This window comes from Astatotilapia calliptera, chromosome 12 (assembly GCF_964374335.1).
Source record: "Astatotilapia calliptera chromosome 12, fAstCal68.1, whole genome shotgun sequence".
NCBI classification, from domain to species: domain Eukaryota; kingdom Metazoa; phylum Chordata; class Actinopteri; order Cichliformes; family Cichlidae; genus Astatotilapia; species Astatotilapia calliptera.
In genome coordinates this window covers 22096365-22118349 of record NC_137433.1, presented here as the reverse complement: position 1 = coordinate 22118349, position 21985 = coordinate 22096365, and the positions used below count along the sequence as shown (strand labels likewise).

Genomic DNA, 21985 nt, shown 5'->3' with positions numbered 1-21985 from the left:
TCCTCCTCTGACCTCACACAGGAGGTAGCACGGGCCAGAGGAGACACCTTTCTGTCCAAGCTGAAGCTACAGTTTCAGCGCTCAGCCACTGAGAATACTTTAATATCCAGTCAGCTGAACAGCCCAGAGCTGATGAAGCTGTCTGGGCTGCCAGGCAGGCTCATAATGGCCCTGTACGAGCACAGCAGTGTGGAACAGCGTTACAAAGAGTCAGGAGGTCAGACGTATCCAGGTGAGCACACTTATCAACGCAGTAGGTAAATGAATGCTCGCTTTTTCCCTAAATATATAACCAGGTCTCTCTATTTCTCAGATATACATGGTGCAGTTAAAGAAATAGCCACAGTCAATAATGTGGATCTTCTAAAAATCCGTACCATGTTGTTAGAAAAATGGATCTGCAAGACGGGCCCGGCTGTGGTCAAGGTTTGTCAGTCGTAGCTTTATCTTATCTCTCTGCCTTTTTATTGTTTTGTGTGTTATCAGATTTGCTGCTGTGTGTTTAGTGCAACTAAACTTTTTTTCTTTCTTCTTATTTAATTAGGATATTGGGTATAGTGACTGTGTCAGCAACATTGAGGAGGACCCAGACTTGATGAGGTAGCGCAGTCACTTTTTCCATTCTTACTACTTTTCTTTTTTCTTAATTATAATTCGTTAAAACGGGATAGTTTACCTTTGAGTTACAAAGGATGTTAGCAGTGACACTGCAGTGTGTCTTCTGCTCAGCTGTCAACTCTGCCCTCATAGGCAACCACAGATCGAGACCTCAAAGCTCACATGTACGACAGAGCAGCCGCAGACATGCAAGTGCAACCCTAAGATATCAGTTACTGTTTACAGAGTGCTTTCTTTCTTTCTTTCTTTCTTTCTTACAAAAGCCTTTAGCAGCGCCCACAGATGTTGCATGCATCTGCAGTATGAATGAAATAAAGATTTCTTGGTTGCTCTAAATTCTCTCTGGCTCTGTGTTGAGAACCCACTGGCGTAGTCATTCTACTCACTGTGTTTTTAATGCTTACAGGGTGGTGTACATGCTGGAGTCCTGCTCGATGCAAGATGCCGTCCGTCATCTGAGCCCTATCTTAACTGCAGAAACTTGGGTGCGTTTAAAGGGAAAAAAACAAAACAAAAGCAATAATGGGGGGAAAATCCAACTAAATCTGTGTTTGATTTCCCTTCTCTAGCCGCTTAGCACATCTGGGCCTCGTCTGACCTTCTGCCATCGGACTCGAGCGCTACTCTGTCTCGTCCGCCTCGCTGATGCACCCATTCTGGAGGCTCAGCTGCAAACCCCCATCACCAAAATCCCGTAAGAATCCATTAAAAGTTAAACGGTACCTGTATGGCCTGTAGGTCTATAGTAACTAATGTTTCTCTGGTTTCTATTCATATGCAGATATTACCTGAAGTGTTACATCTTTGTCTCACAACTGGAAGCATTAAACATCCCGTACACAGTTCAGTCCTTCCTCAGTAGTCCCAAAGAGGGTTTAGTTAAAGGGCTTTGGAAGAACCACAGTCATGAGCCTCAGGTACTTTCTCACAGACAACATTCAAATTATCCCAGCTTGTTTCCTCACTTTTACTTCATTGGGTTAGAAATGTCAGACACAAAACCGGAAGCACCTTTTATCCTTTCAGGCTGTGCGGTTGGTGGCAGACCTGTGCCTGGAGTACCAGATTTACGACCCTCAGCTGTGGAACAACCTGCTTCAGAAGCTGCTCGGCTTCAACCTGGTGAGAACGTGCATCACGCTTTTATTCAAAGACCCAAAAAACAAGTAGCGTAAAATGAGAGGGGTTTTTTTCTCCAGTACTTGGAAATATTTTCAAGCTGAAGATCCATAAATACATTATTCCTAAATAGAAGCTGGGTTGTGTTTCGGAAGTAACACCTGAATGTAAATATTTCTCTTCCTCAGATCAGCCACCTCCAGAAGGTATTGGAGGCAATAGTGGCTGTTCCGGCTTTGTGGGAGGTAATTCATCACTTTTATTTAAAGAATTGAAAAAAGGCATTTTTTTCACTTGTAAAACCATTTTCTCTAAAGTGTCATAAACCATAAATGCCTAATGTCTTTACAGTAATGCAGCACTGGAGTTGATGCTCAGACATTTGTGCAGAGCATCGGCTTTGGTTGTTTATGTGTGTGTTTATGTGTTTGTTGGAACGAAAGCAGTGGCATTGCATTTGGTAGAGCACGGTTTAACCACTGCACCACAGGATGTCCGGTGCCAGAAATAACTTTCCAGTTTGACAGCGAGTAATTATTTTATTTGTGCTCCGCAGATTTCAAGTTTCTCACGGACCTGGAGGAGCATGATACTGGCACCTTTTGTCTCAGGTACGACGCAAATGACTGAAATTTGCTTGTCTTGGTGCTCGTTGATGTTCAGATATCCACTTTCTTCATATTGGAAGCTTTAGCCCCAAACTTGTTCACCCTGCAGGCTTAAGACTTGTACAAACAAGTTACATGTGTCTTGTTCCTCTTTCATTGGCAAGTAAAAGATGAAAAATTACTTTATGTTGAAATGTTTTGGCAAGAGTGGTGCAACTTTAGGCTTTGTGTATAGTTACAGCAATGCAACCCAATAACAGAAAGGCATGTATGAGGTAGGACTGCCCATCATGAGCTGTGGTCAGTAAAAGACTGGGTTAATAACTCTACCTTATGAGCCACAGCTTCCCCTTGAAAAGTCAGAATAATGAGACTCGTGAGTAAGGGCTTTAATGCAGGTTCATAAAAATAAAAAAAACCGAAGAAGAAAAGTAGGAGCTGAAGTTTATTTTGCTGCTTTAAACTTTTTCGAGAAGTCTTTCTCTTAAGCCTTTCAGCATCAGAATTTCGAAACCACCCATAAGCAATTCCCCAAAACCAAGACAGGCTTGATCAGATCTAACAACAAATAATGCTGTGTACGCCACTTCATACAAGTGAGCTGTTTCTGAGGCAAAGCTGATAATGGGGTGTACTAAAATAAGTATAAGGGCAAAAGAAATTATATATGCAACAGTGATTTTTTTTTTTTTTAAAGAAAGGAAAAAAAACTGGGATTAACTTAAAGAAGAGAAACATGTCAGCTCTCTAAGAGAGTAGTGCAAATTACATTGAGAAATAACAGGTTTAGGCAAATCTGAGAAACAGCTGCAAGAATAATACAGACTTATGTGAGTTGAATCTGACAGATGTGCTCATCTGTACAGTACTACTGTTTTATAGAGGATGGTAGGGATGATTACCTGAAGCAGGGTCAGTGCAGATCATTAATGTGGACATGACGGTATGCTGTCACTGAGTATAAGTTCCCTGATAGTAACTTCACTAGCTAACTGCTTCCTATGAAGCCTTTTAAAGTTGATGATGCATGTGTGCTCTTCTCTGTTCAGCTCTTCTTTTAAATGCAGTTGTTTGTTTGTTTGTTCTTATTTTTTGGCACCAGCTTCTGTTCCTCTGAGTCCAGATCAGCAGGCGATGCTCTACAGGACATTTGTTCTCCTCCTCAAGTATGCCTCACTCACATTCAGCTATAACCACCAAACTGATTCTTTCATGGACTTCTTGTGTTTGAATAGGGCAGCATACTGTGCGTACACTCTTTATTAATTTAAAAGCAAAAATAAATCTTGATACAACTTTTTCAATCAGGACTTGAAAACTCTGGCTGTGCTACAAAAACAAAAGAGGCCTTGCACGTAGATAAAGATGCAAATACTCGATAAGACTATATAAAGTGTTCACACTTAAAATATACTGGTCAGCAAGTGTTTTTAAATAGGCATTATACATCAACTATAATAGAAGCTCAAACAAGAGATCTAAAATGAGGTATGACCTCCTGTGGACACGATGCATGCTGTTGTGCATCTGTGCATTGATGGTACAAGTGTTGAAGAATTGCTCTTCCATACTGGTTGAGTACAGTCAATGAATAGTCACCGGTTGTGCCTGCCTTGAAAAAATTGTATGTTCAGTAGGTGGCATATTAGAAATAAGTAAGCTAGGGATATGTCAGGATATGCTCCTGATCCACAAAGACCTGTCCTGTGTGGACAGGTATTGTCTTGCTAAAACAGGATGTGGTGCTGCTGCAAGAATGGTACAAGTACTGGTTGGAGCACCTCATCCCGGTGCCTCAGTGCAGTCAGATTTCTTCTGAGAACGATCAGGAAATGCAAGGCTGCTGCAGCAGATGCATGCAGGCATCCAGGGTGCCAGTAACTCAGTCAGCTTCAGTCAGCTGTGGCACCAATGATCTTATACATGCTTGGGGTTTTGTTTGTTTGTTTGTTTTAGCTTTTTTGGTGTTCTGAGACAAGTGGCTTAAAAATGCAGTAAACTGAACCCGTGTGTAGTTCATTTGTGTTCAATAAATAGATTTCCAATGCCATCACTGACTAAAACCAGTCAGAACCAGGAATTGGGGCACATCTGTATGCTGTGTTTTCACATCAGCAGCCATGATTTGATTCAGAAGAACAACAGTTTCATGACACATGACATCATCACAGTGAATGAGTGTAAAAGGCTGTGTTTTGTTCTTAATGCAGTGATGTAGGTCTAAACTGCAATATCATGTACTTGTATATATGTTTTTCTCAGTTTAGATAAGATATTAATAATGAAAGTTGATATTGAATGTAGGTGGATTGTTTTGAGTCAGCAGTTAATGAGGTCACTGCCTGTTCTGCCCTTTGTGTGGTCTTTTGCTTATTTTATCTACGCTAATGTTTCCCTATAAGGAAATTATGTTTGCCACTGCTGGCCTATATACACTGCATATGTTCTGTATGTACTTTGAATGCTTGTATAATTGTGTTTTTCCAAAAGACACATAAAATATACGCTGGTCAAACAATAATTAAAGGAACGCTAATCAGAGTATAGCATCAGGTCAGTTAAACGTCTGGGTCAGTTCAGTAGCAGACGGGGTGGTTAATCAGTTTCAGCTGCTTTGATCTTAATGAAAACTAGAAACATTTGCATTTCCTGCAAAAATGCTGTGTTGGATGCCTTAACGCTGAAGATTTCTGCTGAAAAGAGCTGAAAAAGTTGAAAAAAACATTGCCCTGAGCAGGAGTCAAACCTGGCCCTTCTGGTCTCAAGGCAGCTACTCATCTCATTGAGATTCTCACAAAGAAGATGTGGAGAGACTGACAATTGTGCTGAAATGAGCAGAAGCGGCTGAGAATTGTGCTGATAAGAGGTGAAAAGGCTGAAAATTTTGCAGAAAAGAGGTGAATCAGAAGAATTTCTGCTGAAAAGAGGTTAATCAGAAGAATTTCTGCTGAAAAGAGGTTAATCAGAAGAATTTCTGCTGAAAAGAGTTCAATCAGAAGAATTTCTGCTGAAAAGAGGTTAATCAGAAGAATTTCTGCTGAAAAGAGTTCAATCAGAAGAATTTCTGCTGAAAAGAGGTTAATCAGAAGAATTTCTGCTGAAAAGAGGTTTTTGCTGAAAACAGCTGAAAAAGCTGGTATTTGTGCTGAAAGTGGTAAAAAAAAAACCTTAAAATTCTGCTGAAAAGGGGTGAAAAAATTTAACTGTTAACTGAAAGAAATGTTGCCATAAGCGGGATTTGAACCCGGACCTCCCAGTCCGAGAATGGATGCTCATCTCACTGAGCTAAAACACAGCTCAACCAGGCAAGGAAAATCAGTGACCCCACTGATAATGTGGCAGAAATGGGCAAAAAATATTGCATAAAAAATTCAATATCTCAAAAAGTATAGAAGTTATGAGCACCAAAAGTCATAGCAATAATTAGCAGAAAGAGCAGAATTTTTCAAAGTTTGAACAGTGCAAATAGCATGAAAACTGAGGGAGTAGTTAAGCGGCAAAAAACGTATGGAAGCAACCAGAATAATAAAGAATAAAGAGAAACAGGAACTCAATAGTGTGGATGCCCTTTGAGGGCATCCACACACAATAACAACAGGTGCACTACAGGGTCCGACAATGAGACAGCCTCCAAAAGGGAATGGTTTTATAGGTGGAGTCCACTGACATTTTTCCCTTATTTTTTCTGACTGGTTTTTCATTTGGTGTCAGCGTCACTACTGGAAACATGAGGTGATACCTGGTCCTTGCAGAGAGAGTGCACAGGTAGTCCAACAACAGTCTCAAGAGCATGGAGATTCTAAGAGAGAGATAGTTAATCTAGAAGAGCTGGACAGAATACCAGAACTGGCAGGTCCACCACTAGTGCACTGTGCTTTTCAAAGATGAGACCAGCTTCACCCTGTGGACATGAGACGCATGTGAAAATGTCAGGAGCAGCGGTGGAGAACGTTATGCTGCGCATTATGATATTTTCAGGCATGCATTCAGGCTTGTGGGGGCCATACAAACTACTGAGTGCCATTCTGAGTTGCTGCAGTGAAATCTTTGAAAACTGGACTAACTTGCTGCATCTTTTTTTATTGATTTTTTTTACTTTGATTTTCAGGGTCTCTTTGAATGTGGCATTCTGCCTATTCTAACATATTACCTAGTCCATTTCAGACAGATGGATGGATGGATGTCCAGCATAATTCCTTCCCCATTGTGTTTTCTAAGTGTTCGTTTAATATTTTGGACAGTTTATAAACACACTACTTCCGTCTGATTCATTTCTGAATTAGTATTAGACCTGAGTAATGCTTCATCTAATCTTCACCTTAACTCCTAATGTCTCGCCATTGCTTTTCCCTCCCGAGGTGCCCATTTCTGTTGAATCTGGATTTGATCGGAATTGCCAATCGCTTTGCACAGTTCAATCTGCCAGCCTTCGCCCTGGGAACGCTCCTTCTAATTCCCTGTGCTAGTAAGAAGGAGCAGCAGGTCCAGGTCAGTGCATCCATTTAAATACATGTGAGAAGTAAACGTGTAGTTTAGGCTCTGACTCTTTTTTTTTTGTTGTTGTTTGCAGGGTTTCCTGTCTGTCTGCAACCCGCTCGTCGTGCTCGAGCAGGTGGACGAGCTTATGAACACCGGGGAACTCGCTGGTATTCCTTCACAGGTTAGATGTGACGTCTTTCCACTGCTTACAGATTTAACTGCCTTTAACACTTGTTACCACATTTTACTTTCATTTAGAAATGTCCACTTCAGCTACATTGTCATTTCATTTAATCTTTCTTTGTTTCTAAATATATTTAAAAAATAGAATTCTTTTTATTTTTTAGACATTAATATTTCTGAGTATCAGCACACTCCTTAAAACTGTTAAACAGGAAGTCTGATCAGCTGATAAGATGGTGTGAAATTATGAAAGATATTTTTTTGTGTGTCGGAAAAACAGTGTTGCTAACCAAACACAGAAATAAACCCAATCTTCACGTGAGCAGATTTGCTGTTTTGTAACATCTGATGAAATGAAATTCATCTGCATTCTTCATTGTGATTCTCATATAAACAAAATTATAGAGTATATTATGTTATATATTTAATGTCTTATACTACATGACTTAATTTTCTTAATGATCCATCAGGTCAGGGAGACTGTGTTAACTTTCATCAGCCAGAATGGACAGCATCAGAAACTGCTGAAGACGAAACACTTCAGCCATCTGAAGCAGCTCATAGTATCAAGTGGGCAGCCTAACCAAGTGAAAGATTTGGTGGACTATCTGATCAGCCAGAACTGGTGAGATTCACACCGCTCAACCTTTCATAGGAAAGCAACAAAAACTTTTCTATAGAGATGGTTTAAAAACATCAACAATAAACTGATGCATAGTGCTGTGATCTAAAAAGTCTAAAACCTTATGTAATCATCCATACAAGGATATAAAGAGCGGGTACCTGTCCTTCCAACCCTCATATAAATGGAAGGAGACTAACAATGATCTACATGTGCCTATGATATCTATGAGCTGTGATCTAAAGCTTTCATTATTATACACATAAAAATCCAGTCTATAACCACGCACTGAGACGCCTCCTCTGCATTGATCTGTAATGGCCAGATCCCCAATCTGCAATTTCACCATGGGCCTCAGACTTGCACAGGAAAAAAAACATCAGCTTTTTAAAACAGGAAGTTATTGGGATACAGTACCACACAGTCGTGTGAAAAACGAGCATACCACTTTCTTTCAAGTCTAAGAGTTTACGCATCAGTGCACAATTTTTAAATTATCTGGTCGTTCCCAGGTTCTAAAATTATTTAGATACAATGTTAGATGAACAACAACACAACATAATTACGCTAGTTCATCATTTATTGAGAAAAAAGAAAACACAGACGCTGCATGTGAAAACTAACTACACCCCGTGATTCTGTTTGCTTGTACCTTTATCCGAACATTGAGTTTGGTTTTAGATAAGAAGATAAGATAAGATAAAACTTTATTAATCCCTCGGGTGGGTTTCTCTGGGAAATTCGGTTTCCAAAAGCACAGCACCAACAGAAGTTAGAGTTACAGAATATTATATATATATACACACACACACACACACACACACACACACACACACACACACACATAAATACAGAGACATATATAAATAAAATATACGAAGGGGATGAATAGAATAAATAGGAATAAAAATAAAAATACAAGTGAATTGCACATTTTTTAATTCAGTTTATTGAGGTTTGCAGATGTTCTGTCTTAAGATCTGACCACAGCATTTAAATCAGGATGAGGTCTGCTCTTTGACCGGATCAGTGCAAAATCTTGGTGTTTTTCTATTTCAACCATTCAGCGTAGATTTGTTGCAGTGCTTGGGATCATTGGGCCTCATTTACTCATTCACAGTGCATATGCACAAATCTGTGATTTATCAATATTTTTGTATTTTAGGAACAAATTTAGTTTAGGTCAGTTCCTCTGACCAAACATACGTACAACAAACACCTGGCTGCCTTATGAATTTGAACACAAATCTGTAAAATGAGTAAGGCTGCTACTACTACTACTACTACTACTACTAACAATCATTAGCAATTATCATTGAATTTTGGTTTTTATTCATAGCTTTCTAAAACGCATTAAGCCACAAAATGCTCAGGACTACAAAAAAGGCACGTGAAGAAAACAAAATACTATCGCCAAGGGGAAGCACAGCCACCCTTTGGTGGAAGCTTATTTGTGCATCCGATTCTTTCAGTCACTACCCGAAGCTCGCGAGGTTCTCGTGTGGGGCTGATGGATCACGTGGTTCCTCAGCCTCCACCTGTTTTAATCTTTTTATTCCTTGTGGTATTTTGTTTTTATGTCAACTTTGATTCCAAACTTTGGTGCACAGGGAATCTCTCAGGAGAAATTATATTCTGTTATTTCAGGCCTGCGTGCTTATTTTATTTATTATTTTTGAAACTTCTTTGGTCTCTTCTGGCTTCCTCTTTCAGCATCCAGACACTGTTATTTAATTTTATATGGTCAGACTTTCTTCTTGTTTCTTGCCTCAGAGGTGCAGGATTCTGTCTTATAACATCGTCACCACTTTCTCTTCACTTGGAGCTAAGTGTGTTCACTTATGTTGAGAAGCCATGGCGGGGAAGTGCGCAGATAATAGGCAAATTATATGGGGCTCCCACAAGGCTGCTGGTTTTGAACTATTCTGATTTACTAACATACCCACAGTGGTGAGAATTACATAGGCCAGTTTGCAGGTTTCTGAATCTGACTGTAATTTTGCATGCAAACTAATTTGTTGCACATGATAAAAACATTTCCACCCAAATATTAGTAAATGAGGCCCATTATTCTGGCTTCAGCTGTTGTGACTCTAGAATACTTTGATATACTAAGTTAATGGTGAATCCTGAATACTCCTGACCTGCAAACTGCCAAAACATCTGCTTTCATAGAGGTGCTGATATCTGCTGATGGTCATTTACTCAAATGCTTTTGATTAGCAGCACCTGGCTGCTACTTAGCCTCTCAATTGAAATGAAAGCAGGTTTTCACACACTGCATTTTGGCTCAGTTTGTTCATTTTTTTTATTTTTTTTTAAATTTTGTCTTCATATCTCAAACCTTTTAACTGGAAGAGGTTGTCATAGACTGGCTGTTATTTAAAAACGCTAGCTCTTACTGTTACTCTTACTTACTCTTAATGTTATCCTACAGTCTCAGGTTGTAGCTCGAAATTCAGATTTTTGCTTCCAGTTTAGTTTAAATGCTCGCACTTAGAACTGTGTTAGAAACAGATGTCTTAAACCGGTTAAAGTTGCATGACTTTAGTTGTCTGTGCTCTTCAATCTTCCCTGCAGCCATGATGATGCTGACTCACTCGCTCGTGAGTACATGAAACACAGAGAGCGTCAGCGAGGGAAAACCCTGACAAATGGCTCGTTGTCATCCAGCTGCCTGAAGGTAACTGAAGCCGATATCCGAGTTTAGTGGAACGTAAAGGCTACACATGTTTGATGTGAAGTAGAAGTTTCTTTTTATTAGCTAAAAGCACTTCACCTGTGTGCATTAATGATTTCATTTGTTTTTCAGGACTTTCTTAACATGCAACACGGAGTATTGAGATGAACCAGCACTGTTGCTTCAGCCGTGTTTATATAATCCTCCTTGGTCTGCTTTAGGCTGAGATGCAGTATTTGCACTTCACATTTATCTTTCAGCTGTAATATTTGAATAAACTATTCATTTATGAAAACTGTGGAGATGAGCTATTTAGAAGCAGCAGATCACATGTCAACTTTTATTTTCCACTGTAACTCCAAGTTTGTTTCCTAGGATGTGTATTGAGTTTAACTGTTGATTTTCATTGCACAGCCACACTTTGTACAATATTTTGAAGCTAAAGTACTGTCGCACATCGGTTCTAAAAGAAAGAGGAGCAGTAATCCTAATAAATGATGTACACTGTGTTGCCAAAAGTATCAGCTCATCTGCCGTCACACACATTAAGGAACAAACCAATCTTACTTCATGGAATTTTATACGATGTTGGCCGAACCTTTGCAGCTATAACTTCAACTCTTCTGAAAAGGCTTTGTAAAAGATTTAGAGGTGTTTATGGGATTTATGGGAGTCAAGTTCTTCCACACCAAACTCGGTCATCCAGCTCCCACAGGGCGAGAGGCAGGGTTCACCCTGAACAGGTCACCAATCTGACGCAGGGCTAAGACAACCATTTGCACCGATGGGCAGTTTAGAATCTAACCCCACTAACTGCATGTCTTTGGACTGTGGGAGGAAGCCGGAGTACTCAGAGAGAAAATATGAACTCCACCCAGAAAGGTCCCGACCAGATGGTGGTTTCGAACGCGGGACCTACTTGCTGTGCTCACATTTTCCTAAAGTTATTTCTGTTTTCTTTTTAAATACTTGTTACTTTCACATTTATATGAAACAGCTTCCTTATCTCAGTCGTACTTCTTTGGTTCATCAACTTTTTTTTTTAAACACTGGTCTTGTTTCTGATGGACTACTTCCCGTCACTCGCTGTTAGACGTGACTGTGTGATATTTGAGAGGAAGTGTGCACTCACAGTGAGACCGATCCGAGCTGAACTTTATCCATTCTGAATTTTTCAAAAGATTTATACATTTTGGTCCTCCAGTTTTTTCTTCTCCTTTGCAGCTGTCACTCATTCAAGTGTGCAGAGATTATGTATCACGTTTGCCCATCAAGAACGCTCAGCAAGTTTACTTGTTAGTGGTTTAGCCACACATGGTGTGCCCTTAAATGGACTTATAAAGCTCATCTGTTCCCAGAGAAGAGTGCATTAAATTAATGTCACGAGACTTCCTTTTCAAACTCACTTGCCTCATGGGAAACGGAAGACTTTGTATTCTCTGCGTGGCTTTGTGTTAAAATGACGGTTTCATTTTCATCTAAAATGTAAGTGAAAAAAAAAATAAACAAAAAATAAAATAAAATGGCCATTTTGTGAAACTGGTGTCCAGATTTAGTCCGGTCCTTGTTCAAGGAACCTAACTCAAGGTATGAATCAGTGTTGCCCTAGCATTATAGACAACTTGCCAAAGAACCATGTTTAAATTGTGTCTTTTGGGACTTTGTTACTAGAAGCAAAAACTAAGAATTTGTTCCTATTTTTTCAGTTTAATCAAAGAAAGGTCAATATACTAACACAGTTTGACAGACTCCCTTGTCTAAGAAAGACCAGACTGTGCTTCAATAAATCGGTGGATGCATCTTTCTGCAAAAGATTTTTTTTAAATTGAGGGGTGGATCAAGACTTTTGCATAGTGTTCTACAGATTGTGTTCATGTATGCAAAAAGGTCTGAGAAATATGAGATTAAATATGTGTTTATACACTCAAACTGTTGCCCCTCAGAAAACATTATATAAAGATATATAAACCAATGCATGTTTTTAAATGCAATTTGTATCATTTATGTGTTTTCAATGATTCAAGGACTTGTTTAAGCTGCACAAGAACCATAATTTTAGCTGCGTGTGAATTAAATGAGAAGAAATGGCTTGTTTCTCAGAATGGACAGATCAAGTGTCATAAAGTTATATTTATAAACTCGATTCACAGAAACCAAAGTGTCTGAATCATCTTTGCTGAACTAGGCCATCAGATATTGTACTTCCCCAACTTTAGCTGCAGTTATGAAACTGCAGTTGTGAGTTGGTTAAAATAGTTTCATGTAAGAAAAACAAGACCCAATAGAGTGCCGAATACCAGGAAAACAAATTAATGCACCAAACAGATTTGATAATATACATGTGAAAGATTTTTCTCTAAGGGTTGTGCTCATTGCTTAAAATCTCTTAAGGAACAATCAGGCTTTCATTAAATCCATTGTTTCCTAATTCAAGAGATGATACAGAACCTGAGTGTGTATCTGGGAGAGCGCATGGAGATTTAGAAAAACGGTGTAGATGGAGCACACATCTGTCTTCTCCTTCGTATCAAGTATTTGTGTGATAGGTCTGGATTTTATATATCATCTGCCATATCTGCATGTCCTGAAAGATTATTCCTAAAGAAGTTATCATTACATCATACTGATATTGCTGTTGCAGCTGCACACTGATATGTTTAGCACTGTTACCTGACGACAAGGAGGTCCTGGGTTCAAACCCACCACTTGCGTGGTGTTTGCATTTTCTCTCGGTATACACCATCTTTGTGCAACAGTCCAAACATCGTTTTTTGATTGATAAACTTACTTTAGTGGGTTTAGGTCAACTCTAAATTACAAAGGGGTGTCAATGTGAGTGTGAACAGCTGACTCTCTTTGTTAGCCCTGTGACAGACTGGCAAGCGGTCCAGGGTGTACCCTCCTTCTACCCCAGCCACCTAAAAGCAGCTATAAACTCCAGTGCCTGTTGTTTTACAGGGAGAGATTTTTGAGCCATCTTAACCAGGAGGAGTGTGCTTCATATTGTACTGCTGCAATGCCAGCAGTTTCATTATGATCCCTTCATCGCCCACTTCTGAAAGATTCCAAGAAAACAGGCAACATCTCAGTGTTGACAATAAACTTATATTTATTATCATACGTTCATACAGCATTGGCAAAAGACAAAGAATACATATTCATACAGTTTTGTTGTTTTTATTCAAAGTTGCCTTAATATATATCCATATTTTTAACTCATGTATAAAAGCTTTTATACATTATGTATATATGCAGTATGTTTCTCATTATTATAGTTTTCACATGACAAAAGAAAGAAATCTTATTCAGATGAGGTTATAAATGTCCTTATTTCACATAATCTTTGTTTAATTCACACGTCTTAACGTGTACATGTTTTGGAAGACAAATACATTTAGAAAAGTGCAGTCAGCATTGGTGTGATAGCTTCTAAGCAAGTGATGTGCTGGGAAAAAAAAAGAAAAAAGCTTTTCACTGATGAAAAGTTTAATCACTCAGTTCGGAGGATTTCTGTGCCAGTGTGTAGCTTATTATTTCAAAGTGTGAGTGAGACTGCTTTAGCTAGAAACGGCTCTATAGAAGACACAGCTGCATCGTTTTTTGACTTTTAGAGGTTTTTACTCCATAATTGCCATGTTTTGAAAATGCAATTAATAGTAAATATGAAATAGCTTTAGCACTTACAGCTTAATGATGGAATCGATAAACTTACTTTAAATTGAACCTTTAGCTATGAAGCTGCTTGTTATACCTCCTCAGTTTAGTGATCACAGCTGGCTGATCGACTGGGAGCCCGTTTCCCGGGTTTTCTTCTCTGTACTCTCAGCATTTTCTGTTTCAGGCAGATGAAGAGCCTTCCTGCAGATGCTCTTAAAGACGGGGCTGGAGAAGTAGTAGACCACAGGATCCAAAACGCTGTTGAGGTAGGTCAGGCTAATGGTGATGTAAAATACAATGGTAAGGTTTTCCATTTCAGAACACATGTTAGAGGAACCGGCTAATTTATAGGACTTGATCCAGATCACCAGCTGTGTGAAGTTGCTTGGGAGGAAGCAAATGATGAAGAGCACTACCACGACTATGATGAAGTACAAGGCCTTCTTGATCTTGGCATGCTGGGCCAACTGCCTCCCTTTCAGGTTGCGAACGATGCAGAATGTGCAGTAGAGGATGACCAGCAGAGGCATGTAGAAGGAAAACAGAAATGCAAACTTATGCCAGGAAAGATTACCCTTGGTCTTGGTGTCAATCATGAAGCTCTCACAGTACGTTGTGTTGATGTGTGACAAAGAGAAGACATGAGCAGTCATTGAAGTGGTGATCAACCACAGCCCGAGTGCTCCGATTATGGCTTTAGAGACGCTCAGAGAGTTGATGGGATGGTGGGGATGCACCACACGCATGTACCTGTCCACAGCGATGGCCATCAGGAAGAAGGTGCTTCCGCTGCGATTCAGGGCCAGCATGAAGAGGCAGATGTTACAGAGGGCGTTTCCAAACTTCCATTTGATCCCGGCGAAATAGTAGCTGGCACGGAGAGGTAAAACAATATTGAGCAGAAAATCAGCCATTGCCAGGTTAAAGAGCAACACTGTGCTGCTTTTCCAGGGCCTCAGGTGGAAGCAGAAGATCCACAGAGCCAAACCATTACCAAGAACTCCCAGGACAAACTCTGTCATCAGCAGAGGAGGGAGGACATTGATCAGCAGAGTGCCATTGAAGCTGCAACGCATCGTGAGCTACGTGCCTCTTTGATGTCTTCACAAAAAGAAATGACTCCTTTGGAGCTGCCCGTACTCTTTAAAGGGAAATGCAAATGCAAAAAAAGTGTGATTATGTGGTTCACCCTTTACCCGGAAGCCTGAGGCTTCTGCTTTTTTTTTCTTTTTTTTTTAGGTGTTAACAAGCAATTAGTTGTCTGTCTTGGTGGTGTTAAATTTCTGTAGAAATAAAGAAATACAAATAAAGGTGATAACAAAAAAATCCCTTTTACACATCTCTGCATGCAGAAATATTTTCAGCTGTTTATCCTTGGAGTTTTATAAACCTTATGTTGTCACACTGCATGGCTGCACAGTTAAAACTGTCCTACTCAATCAAATCTCTGAGCACATAAGCAGGAACTCATGCCTGTGATGAAGCACTCCTCACATCTTTACCTCAGTCCACACAGGGCCTTTCATGGAGAACTGAAGAATCTCTCTTTCATAGATAACTATTTCACACTCCACTAAGAAGCTTTTCTCATGAATCACAAAGACTAGATAATGATCTGTGTTGGTTTTTATTGTGCACTCTCTATGTACAGGAAGTTTAGCATTTATTTTATTATCCTAATAATATAATAATAAGCAAGTTCTTATTCTGGGACAATCACCCACTGCTGTGCAGCTAGCGTGAGAAAGTTCAGCAATTATAAAAAGCCACATTGTACCGCATTGGTTTTATTTACCATGTGCCAAAATAATTTTACACAAAGGCTTCACTTTGTTGCATGCATTGTGGAGAAGTGTTTAACCTGCATCTGCTGCATCACCTTTTTCATGAAGCTACCTAACACCAGGTAGTACGTGCCAAATAAGATTAGACCAGAAAAAAAAACAAAGGCGATCTGCAAAGTCAAATATGAGAAAAACTGTCTGCATCCAGCTGCGACGCATTAAACTGACCGCTAACAGCGTCCACCTGTACACGCAGAAAGATACTTGTTTTTAATTGGCTATCATCCATTCTCTGATGCTTTGTTGTAAATGAATTCAGTACTTACGTCTTGTACATATTGTATAATAATATTTAAGTCCTTAACGAAACAGAATCTGAGAAATGTCCGAAAGGTTTCAGATCTTTTTATTTTCACAGAGGTTCAGTACTGGAATGAGCCACGGTGGCGTAGTGAAGTACTGAAGCCCACGTTTATTGATTCATGAAGCGAAACTATATAAATATCATCTGAGGGGACAACGTGTCAGATGATGTTCTGCACATCCTGGACAGAGTTGGGGGTTTTTTGTGTTTTTTTTTCAAAAGGCGGAGGTGTATCTGTCTTAAACAAATTGTGTCATTTAGCACCTTTCAGATAAAACTTTACTGCTGGACACATTTTGCATAATGAAGCTGCATCACTGAGGAGGGTAACTGTGCAAAAGGTCACAGAGTGGAGCATTTTATTTCATATATAAGTTTTGAGCCGTGTCTCATGTCCTTTATAGTTTGCTCCGAAAACTGGAAAATGGGTCAGTGACTGGCTGAGACATGCCCACACATAGACGGAAATACAGCACATAAGTCAAAAATAGAGTTTGTTGGTTTGACCATTTTTATTCTTCAATAAAAAGAACTCTCTTAGGTAAGCTTTCTCGTCATTTCTTGAAATAGTCTTCAGGAATAGTTCTCCGGGCTCCGAGAAGTGGAAATACAAATATGGGAGAAACTGAGCTGTAACAACTTCCAGCTGTACACACAGAGAAAAAATGGCCTTTGTCTTCCGATCATTCATTTTCTGATGCTTTCTTGTCAGTGAATTATGAGCCATTTGTTTCTTTGTGTGCGTTTCTTTTTTACTCGCTACATGATTACACACCTCTCTACATTTAATCATTAGTTATTATTAATCTCTTGCTCTCTTCCACAGTGTGTCTTTATCCTGTCTTCCTCCCCTCATCCCAACCAGTCGCAGCAGATGGCCAAGAGACAGCAGGCGGTTTAACAATATTTTATTAGTTAGGCTTAGGCTTGGAACTGTGGCAAGGACAAACGCAATGAAACAAACTGGCAGTGAATGAACATCAGGGTGAGGCTTAAATCACTTTGGCTTGATTGCCTGCAATCGGCTCCAGGTGCGCAGGAACTGGAGGAGGTGGTCCTCCCCAGGGGCGGATCCCAGGTAGGCTCAGGAGCCTAATGGAAATTTCAGCCAACCACTGCGGACCATGACAATTGGGACCTGATAAATGTAAAAACAAAGAATTACCTGATTTTTTTTCAAAAATAACAGTGGCACTACAACGTCCTCATAAGTAGATGTCACGCCCTTGTAGAGCAAAATTGGTATTTTGGTCTAGACAACCCAAAATGTATTGTCCACATGTGTGGACGCCAATGTCGTAGGAGATTGCGTTGAATTGAATTGAACTGGAGAGACCAATGCACGACTGATAGTGTTCCAGTCTGTTTTTCTATCCAGATATGCTTTTACTGCATTGGCAGTATGTTTTTTAGATCAATCAGATTTTAACCCAGATGGTATATCATGGTGGAATAAAGTCTGACGGTTCTTTATTGAGTTCATAATTCCAGTTGTGACTGATAACAACACCACTGGCTGAAATAGCAGAGGTCAGCACGTCTCTCTGTCACGTATGAATCCTTAAACAAATCATGTTATTTTGGACCTTTATGGTCTGACCGTTTTACATAATTTAGCTGCATTGCTAAGTAGGCTAACATTTTTACATTGGAGTGAAGCATTTAATTTTAGCTGCTTTCATGTGTAGTGGTCCTTTAATAATCGCCCCGTTGGCGTAAAAATACTATTTTATGCCCATCAAACTATGATATCTTTGGGATTTTTTTTGTAGATACAAAGAAATGGGGAAAAATTGCGAGTCTCTGGTTGGGCTGCTAGTGACCAAGGCCCCAAAGATATCATTTACGGTCACGTCCACACTAGCCCGGATAGATTTGAAAACGGCGCTTTCGTCCGAAAACGCTCCGCGTCCACAAAAGCACTTTCAGTCATTTTCACAGAGTTGAGCGTCCACGTTCAAACGGCCGCAAACGCTTACTTTCCAGTCCTGCGCATGCGTGAAACGCAAGAAGATTCGACCTGCCTCTCTTTGAAACGTCGCGGCAAAATTTTGAGGAAAAGCATCGAGTTTTTTAAATGGACTAACAATGAGGTGGAGGTGTTTCTGCGATTAACACAAAAATACAAAGTTGCAAAAGTGAGTAAGAATTAAAGAATTTGAAGAAAAGCTATCTGGAGCATGTACAGACTGATATTAATATTTAATAGGGCTGTCAAAATTGAGAGCAAACAAAACAACTGCCCTCCGCTAGCTTAGTTTAATTGGTCACGTGACTGCATCACATGACTGACACACGTCATCGTTTTAGAAAGTCTGTTTTCGCTGTGCACACTCGAACCCTGCGTTTTCCATGAGCGAAAACGCCGTCTAAGTAAGTATTACTTCTAAGTTGCAGTGAATTGATAGAAGAAAATAAACTGTACAAAACTAAACAGAAGAAAGTAGAGAAATAAAAACTTAACACAAACCAGTGACGCACTCCAGGGCCTGTTCCGTAAGAAGTGTATTTGTTGTAGCATTACTGTGGAAACAAAGTACTTTTGTTCATATTTGGTTATGTTGTGAACACCGCGGTGATGAAATGTACCCATTTACTCCTTAGTCACGTCCTGTCTTACAGTCTGGGTGATCTGTTTCTAGCGCTGTTGGAAAGGGGTTGTGGGTGGTGGTGTGAGCAGACTTGTGTGATAAATTAACCCTGGGGAGACAAGATTTATACACTTTAAGTATTATTAATTATGTGAATTTAATACAGGAAAAATATTTCAAAGGTTTTATACATTTCATTTAGAAAATACTGAAAAGAAATGAGAAATAAAAGTAAGAAGTAACTGTAGTTTACTGGCTGGATCCTTTGTAGTTTTTTTTAAGATACGTTAATGAAATTAAAATTAATTACACATTAGAGCTCAGCAAAATAAAATACATATGATCTTATGATATTATCACATAGTGAAACTAATATCTCATTAAGGTAAAACCTGAACAAAAGTAGCTCAAATTCAAACAGAACATGAAAGTTTAAAACAACAACAACAACAAAGAGCTAGTTGTAAAAATGTAACAATCAAATTAATTAAAGAAATTAATCTGAACAAATTCAAAACGTAATTTTTTTTTGAATAAAAGATAAAGTGAGTATAATGAAACACAGTCCTTTTTTTCTGTATTGCAGTGTTTTATTTATTTTTTGTCATTAGCAGTCTGACCTTGCATCATTTTTTAATGTGAATCTGGTTGTAGAGAATTACCAGGTTTCGTCATAGGAGTTATTTGACAGTCAGGCAAAAAGCCGCCTTGTTTCAGCCCATCCATAATCAGCAGCAGTGGACAATTATGACGCAAACGCTGGCACTATGTTTAACTCTGCTGCCATCTAGTGGATAATATCTGAAAATGCATACAGCACACAGGTCAGAAGTTGAAACATACTCATCATGGGCATGAATGTCATGTTAATTTTGGACTTTTAATGAATAATTGTAGAGGATCTTTGATTACTTAAAAAAAAAAAAACAAGACAAGGTTCCACAAGTTTGAATTTATTTTTGGTATTTCTACGATCTACACACGGTCAAAGGTTTTAATCAGTCATGCTAAAGGTTCTGCAATGTAGTTCAACTTGACAAGACCAAGGCCTATTATCTTCTCATTAGTGATCATGACTGACCACAACTGGTCAACACAACTCTTTGCAGCATAAAAAGTGTTTGTTTGACAGCATTCACTGGAGTGACCAATACTCCAATGAGCAATTGGGAAGTCAAAGGAAGTCACTGAAGATCTAAGAATAAGAATTGTGGATTTACATAAGTTCAGAAGGTCTCTTGGAGCCGTTTTTAAACAACTGCCGATCATCAGTTCAAACAGTTGTACACAGGTACAAGTCTTTCAGATGTGTCACCACTTAGCTGAGGTCTGGAAAAAGTGTCACCCTCAGATAAGAGGACTTTGGTTGGGATGTTTAGAAACAATACAGGAACCATCGAAGGTCAAACCTGCCATGAACTGGAAATTGCTGGAACACCAGTATCACTGACCACAGTGAAGTGAATCTTAAATCAGAGGTTGCTGACAAAGAAAAGAAGCCCCTGTTCCAAACAAACGCCTTCAAGATTGGCCAAAAATTCTCCACATGGACAAGCCAAACTCCTTCTTGAGAAAAGTTTAATGGTCAGATGAGACAAAGACTAAGCTGTTTGGCCTCCATGACAAGACAATGTTTAGAGGAGTAAAGGTGAGGCTTTCAAGTCTGAGAACATTGTATCAGCTGTCAAGTATGGTGGTGGCAGCATCATGCTCTGGATATGTGTGGTTTTGTACAACATGCATATACATTGTATAAAACTTGGACACAACTGGGTGTTCTGACAGGACAATGATCCCAATGCACATCAAAACTGGTTTCGGAATAGATAAAGCAGGTTAACAGCAAACTTCTGGAATGACCTTTCCAAACCCCGACCTCAACTCTATGGAAAATTTGTAGACTGTGCTTAAAAGCCGGTTCTGTGCCAGGAAACCCACTCATTTAATTGAACCTTACCGATTTTGCAAAGAAGAGAATTCAGATTTGCAGCAGAATCATCCCAGACGCTTCTTGTTGGCTACCAAAAGTGTCTGGTCAAAGTGCAGCTTGCTTAGGGACATTTAACTATATCTTTTTATGTATGTCAGTCTGCCTCAGGGCAGCTGTGGCTACAACTGTAGCTTGCCTTCACCAGTTTGTGAATGTGTGTGTGAATGGGTGGATGACTGGGTGTGTAAAGCGCTTTGGGGTCCCTAGGGGGGACTACCGGTAGTAAAAGCGCTATAAAAATACAGGCCATTTACCTTACGGATAAAAAGGGGTTTTATGTATATGTCTTAGCCTCTATGTATCCTTGGACCCTGTGTGGATTAAAGAAAATTACAAATAAATTTAAAGTTACACCCAATTCTTGCTTTTCTTAGTCATTTAAGATGCTGTACAATCCTTTCAAATACTGTTTAAAGAAATCTTGAAAAAAAAAAATTACCCCAACAATCTTGACCGTGACGAGTGTATTAATACCTTTGACTGCAACTGTACATGTTTTAGAGACTACGTCATCTGAAGTGTTTCTTTGATGCACAAGAAATGTTGTGTGAGGAATTACTAATAAGAATTTTATTAATGATTACTATCTTTTCTGTTGTATATAATGTGCTTTATAGAGGCATGCACAGTTACCATCAGTTATCCCATCTTTCCTCCACAGACCTTCACCAGAGTTCATCTAATTATTCACACATAGCTCATCGGTCATAATGTCAGTGCATTACTCAGAATTCTTTCATACAGATGTCACGCGGTAATTATCCATGGATGTGACTTGCAGCTCGTCAGTTCAGATATCGTCAGTGTGTGCAGAGTTTACACCAGGGAGAAAAAATGTGAAAGAGCCAGTATGGCTTGCGGGGCCTTTTGTCTCCCATCTCCTGTTGTCCCATCAGCCTCTGTGTTTCTTTTACTGCATAGCTGGGAATAAGACATGTGTGCTACTCCACCCAGCCGCGTGAACATGAAATTCCAGTCTGACAACATTGAGCAGCACTGAGATCTGAGCAGATCCTAAAAATAAAAATAAGAAACTGAAACTGAAGGGTCAGTCTGTTGTCACAGAGATTATCTTGGTGGTGGTCGACTGAGGAGAAAGTGAACATCCAACAGATCAAGAAACAGCACCGATGACTTAAACCGGGAGTTAGTGCTCAGCACAATTCAGCGTAAACAAAACATACAACATTAGAAGGCTTTTGCGTGTCTAACTGATTCCGATTTTTTGTGTGTCTTGATTATCTGAACTGATCTGTTGCTGAACATTTTGTCTGAAACTGTGAAATGATA

At 39.4% G+C, this 21985-nt stretch overlaps 2 protein-coding genes and 1 long non-coding RNA gene across 5 annotated transcripts in view; 1 reads left to right on the top strand and 2 right to left on the bottom strand.

The window, feature by feature from the left end:
* The window catches only part of kntc1 (kinetochore associated 1), a 31201-nt gene extending 19353 nt beyond the window's left edge, over nucleotides 1-11848 (top strand). For both annotated transcript variants that reach the window (XM_026187688.2, XM_026187687.2), the window contains exons 48-62: nucleotides 22-232; nucleotides 314-426; nucleotides 545-600; nucleotides 1025-1103; nucleotides 1188-1312; nucleotides 1400-1535; nucleotides 1645-1740; nucleotides 1926-1982; nucleotides 2294-2348; nucleotides 3448-3511; nucleotides 6704-6833; nucleotides 6916-7005; nucleotides 7478-7632; nucleotides 10210-10312; nucleotides 10442-11848. In XM_026187688.2, the coding sequence (XP_026043473.2) occupies nucleotides 22-232; nucleotides 314-426; nucleotides 545-600; nucleotides 1025-1103; nucleotides 1188-1312; nucleotides 1400-1535; nucleotides 1645-1740; nucleotides 1926-1982; nucleotides 2294-2348; nucleotides 3448-3511; nucleotides 6704-6833; nucleotides 6916-7005; nucleotides 7478-7632; nucleotides 10210-10312; nucleotides 10442-10477 (1506 nt within the window). In that variant the 3' untranslated portion in view covers nucleotides 10478-11848. The remainder of the gene's footprint in view (nucleotides 1-21; nucleotides 233-313; nucleotides 427-544; nucleotides 601-1024; nucleotides 1104-1187; nucleotides 1313-1399; nucleotides 1536-1644; nucleotides 1741-1925; nucleotides 1983-2293; nucleotides 2349-3447; nucleotides 3512-6703; nucleotides 6834-6915; nucleotides 7006-7477; nucleotides 7633-10209; nucleotides 10313-10441) is intronic.
* Nucleotides 11849-13394: 1546 nt separating this feature from the next.
* On the bottom strand, nucleotides 13395-15307 carry LOC113034019 (hydroxycarboxylic acid receptor 2-like). The gene has a single exon (XM_026188293.2). It carries the CDS (start codon nucleotides 15040-15042, stop codon nucleotides 14077-14079), a length of 966 nt encoding a protein of 321 aa, XP_026044078.1. The 5' UTR covers nucleotides 15043-15307; the 3' UTR covers nucleotides 13395-14076.
* Nucleotides 15308-17005: 1698 nt separating this feature from the next.
* The window catches only part of LOC145432380 (uncharacterized), an 8652-nt gene continuing 3672 nt past the window's right edge, over nucleotides 17006-21985 (bottom strand). For both annotated transcript variants that reach the window (XR_013912656.1, XR_013912657.1), the window contains one exon: nucleotides 17006-17252. This is a non-coding gene — a long non-coding RNA (uncharacterized LOC145432380). The remainder of the gene's footprint in view (nucleotides 17253-21985) is intronic.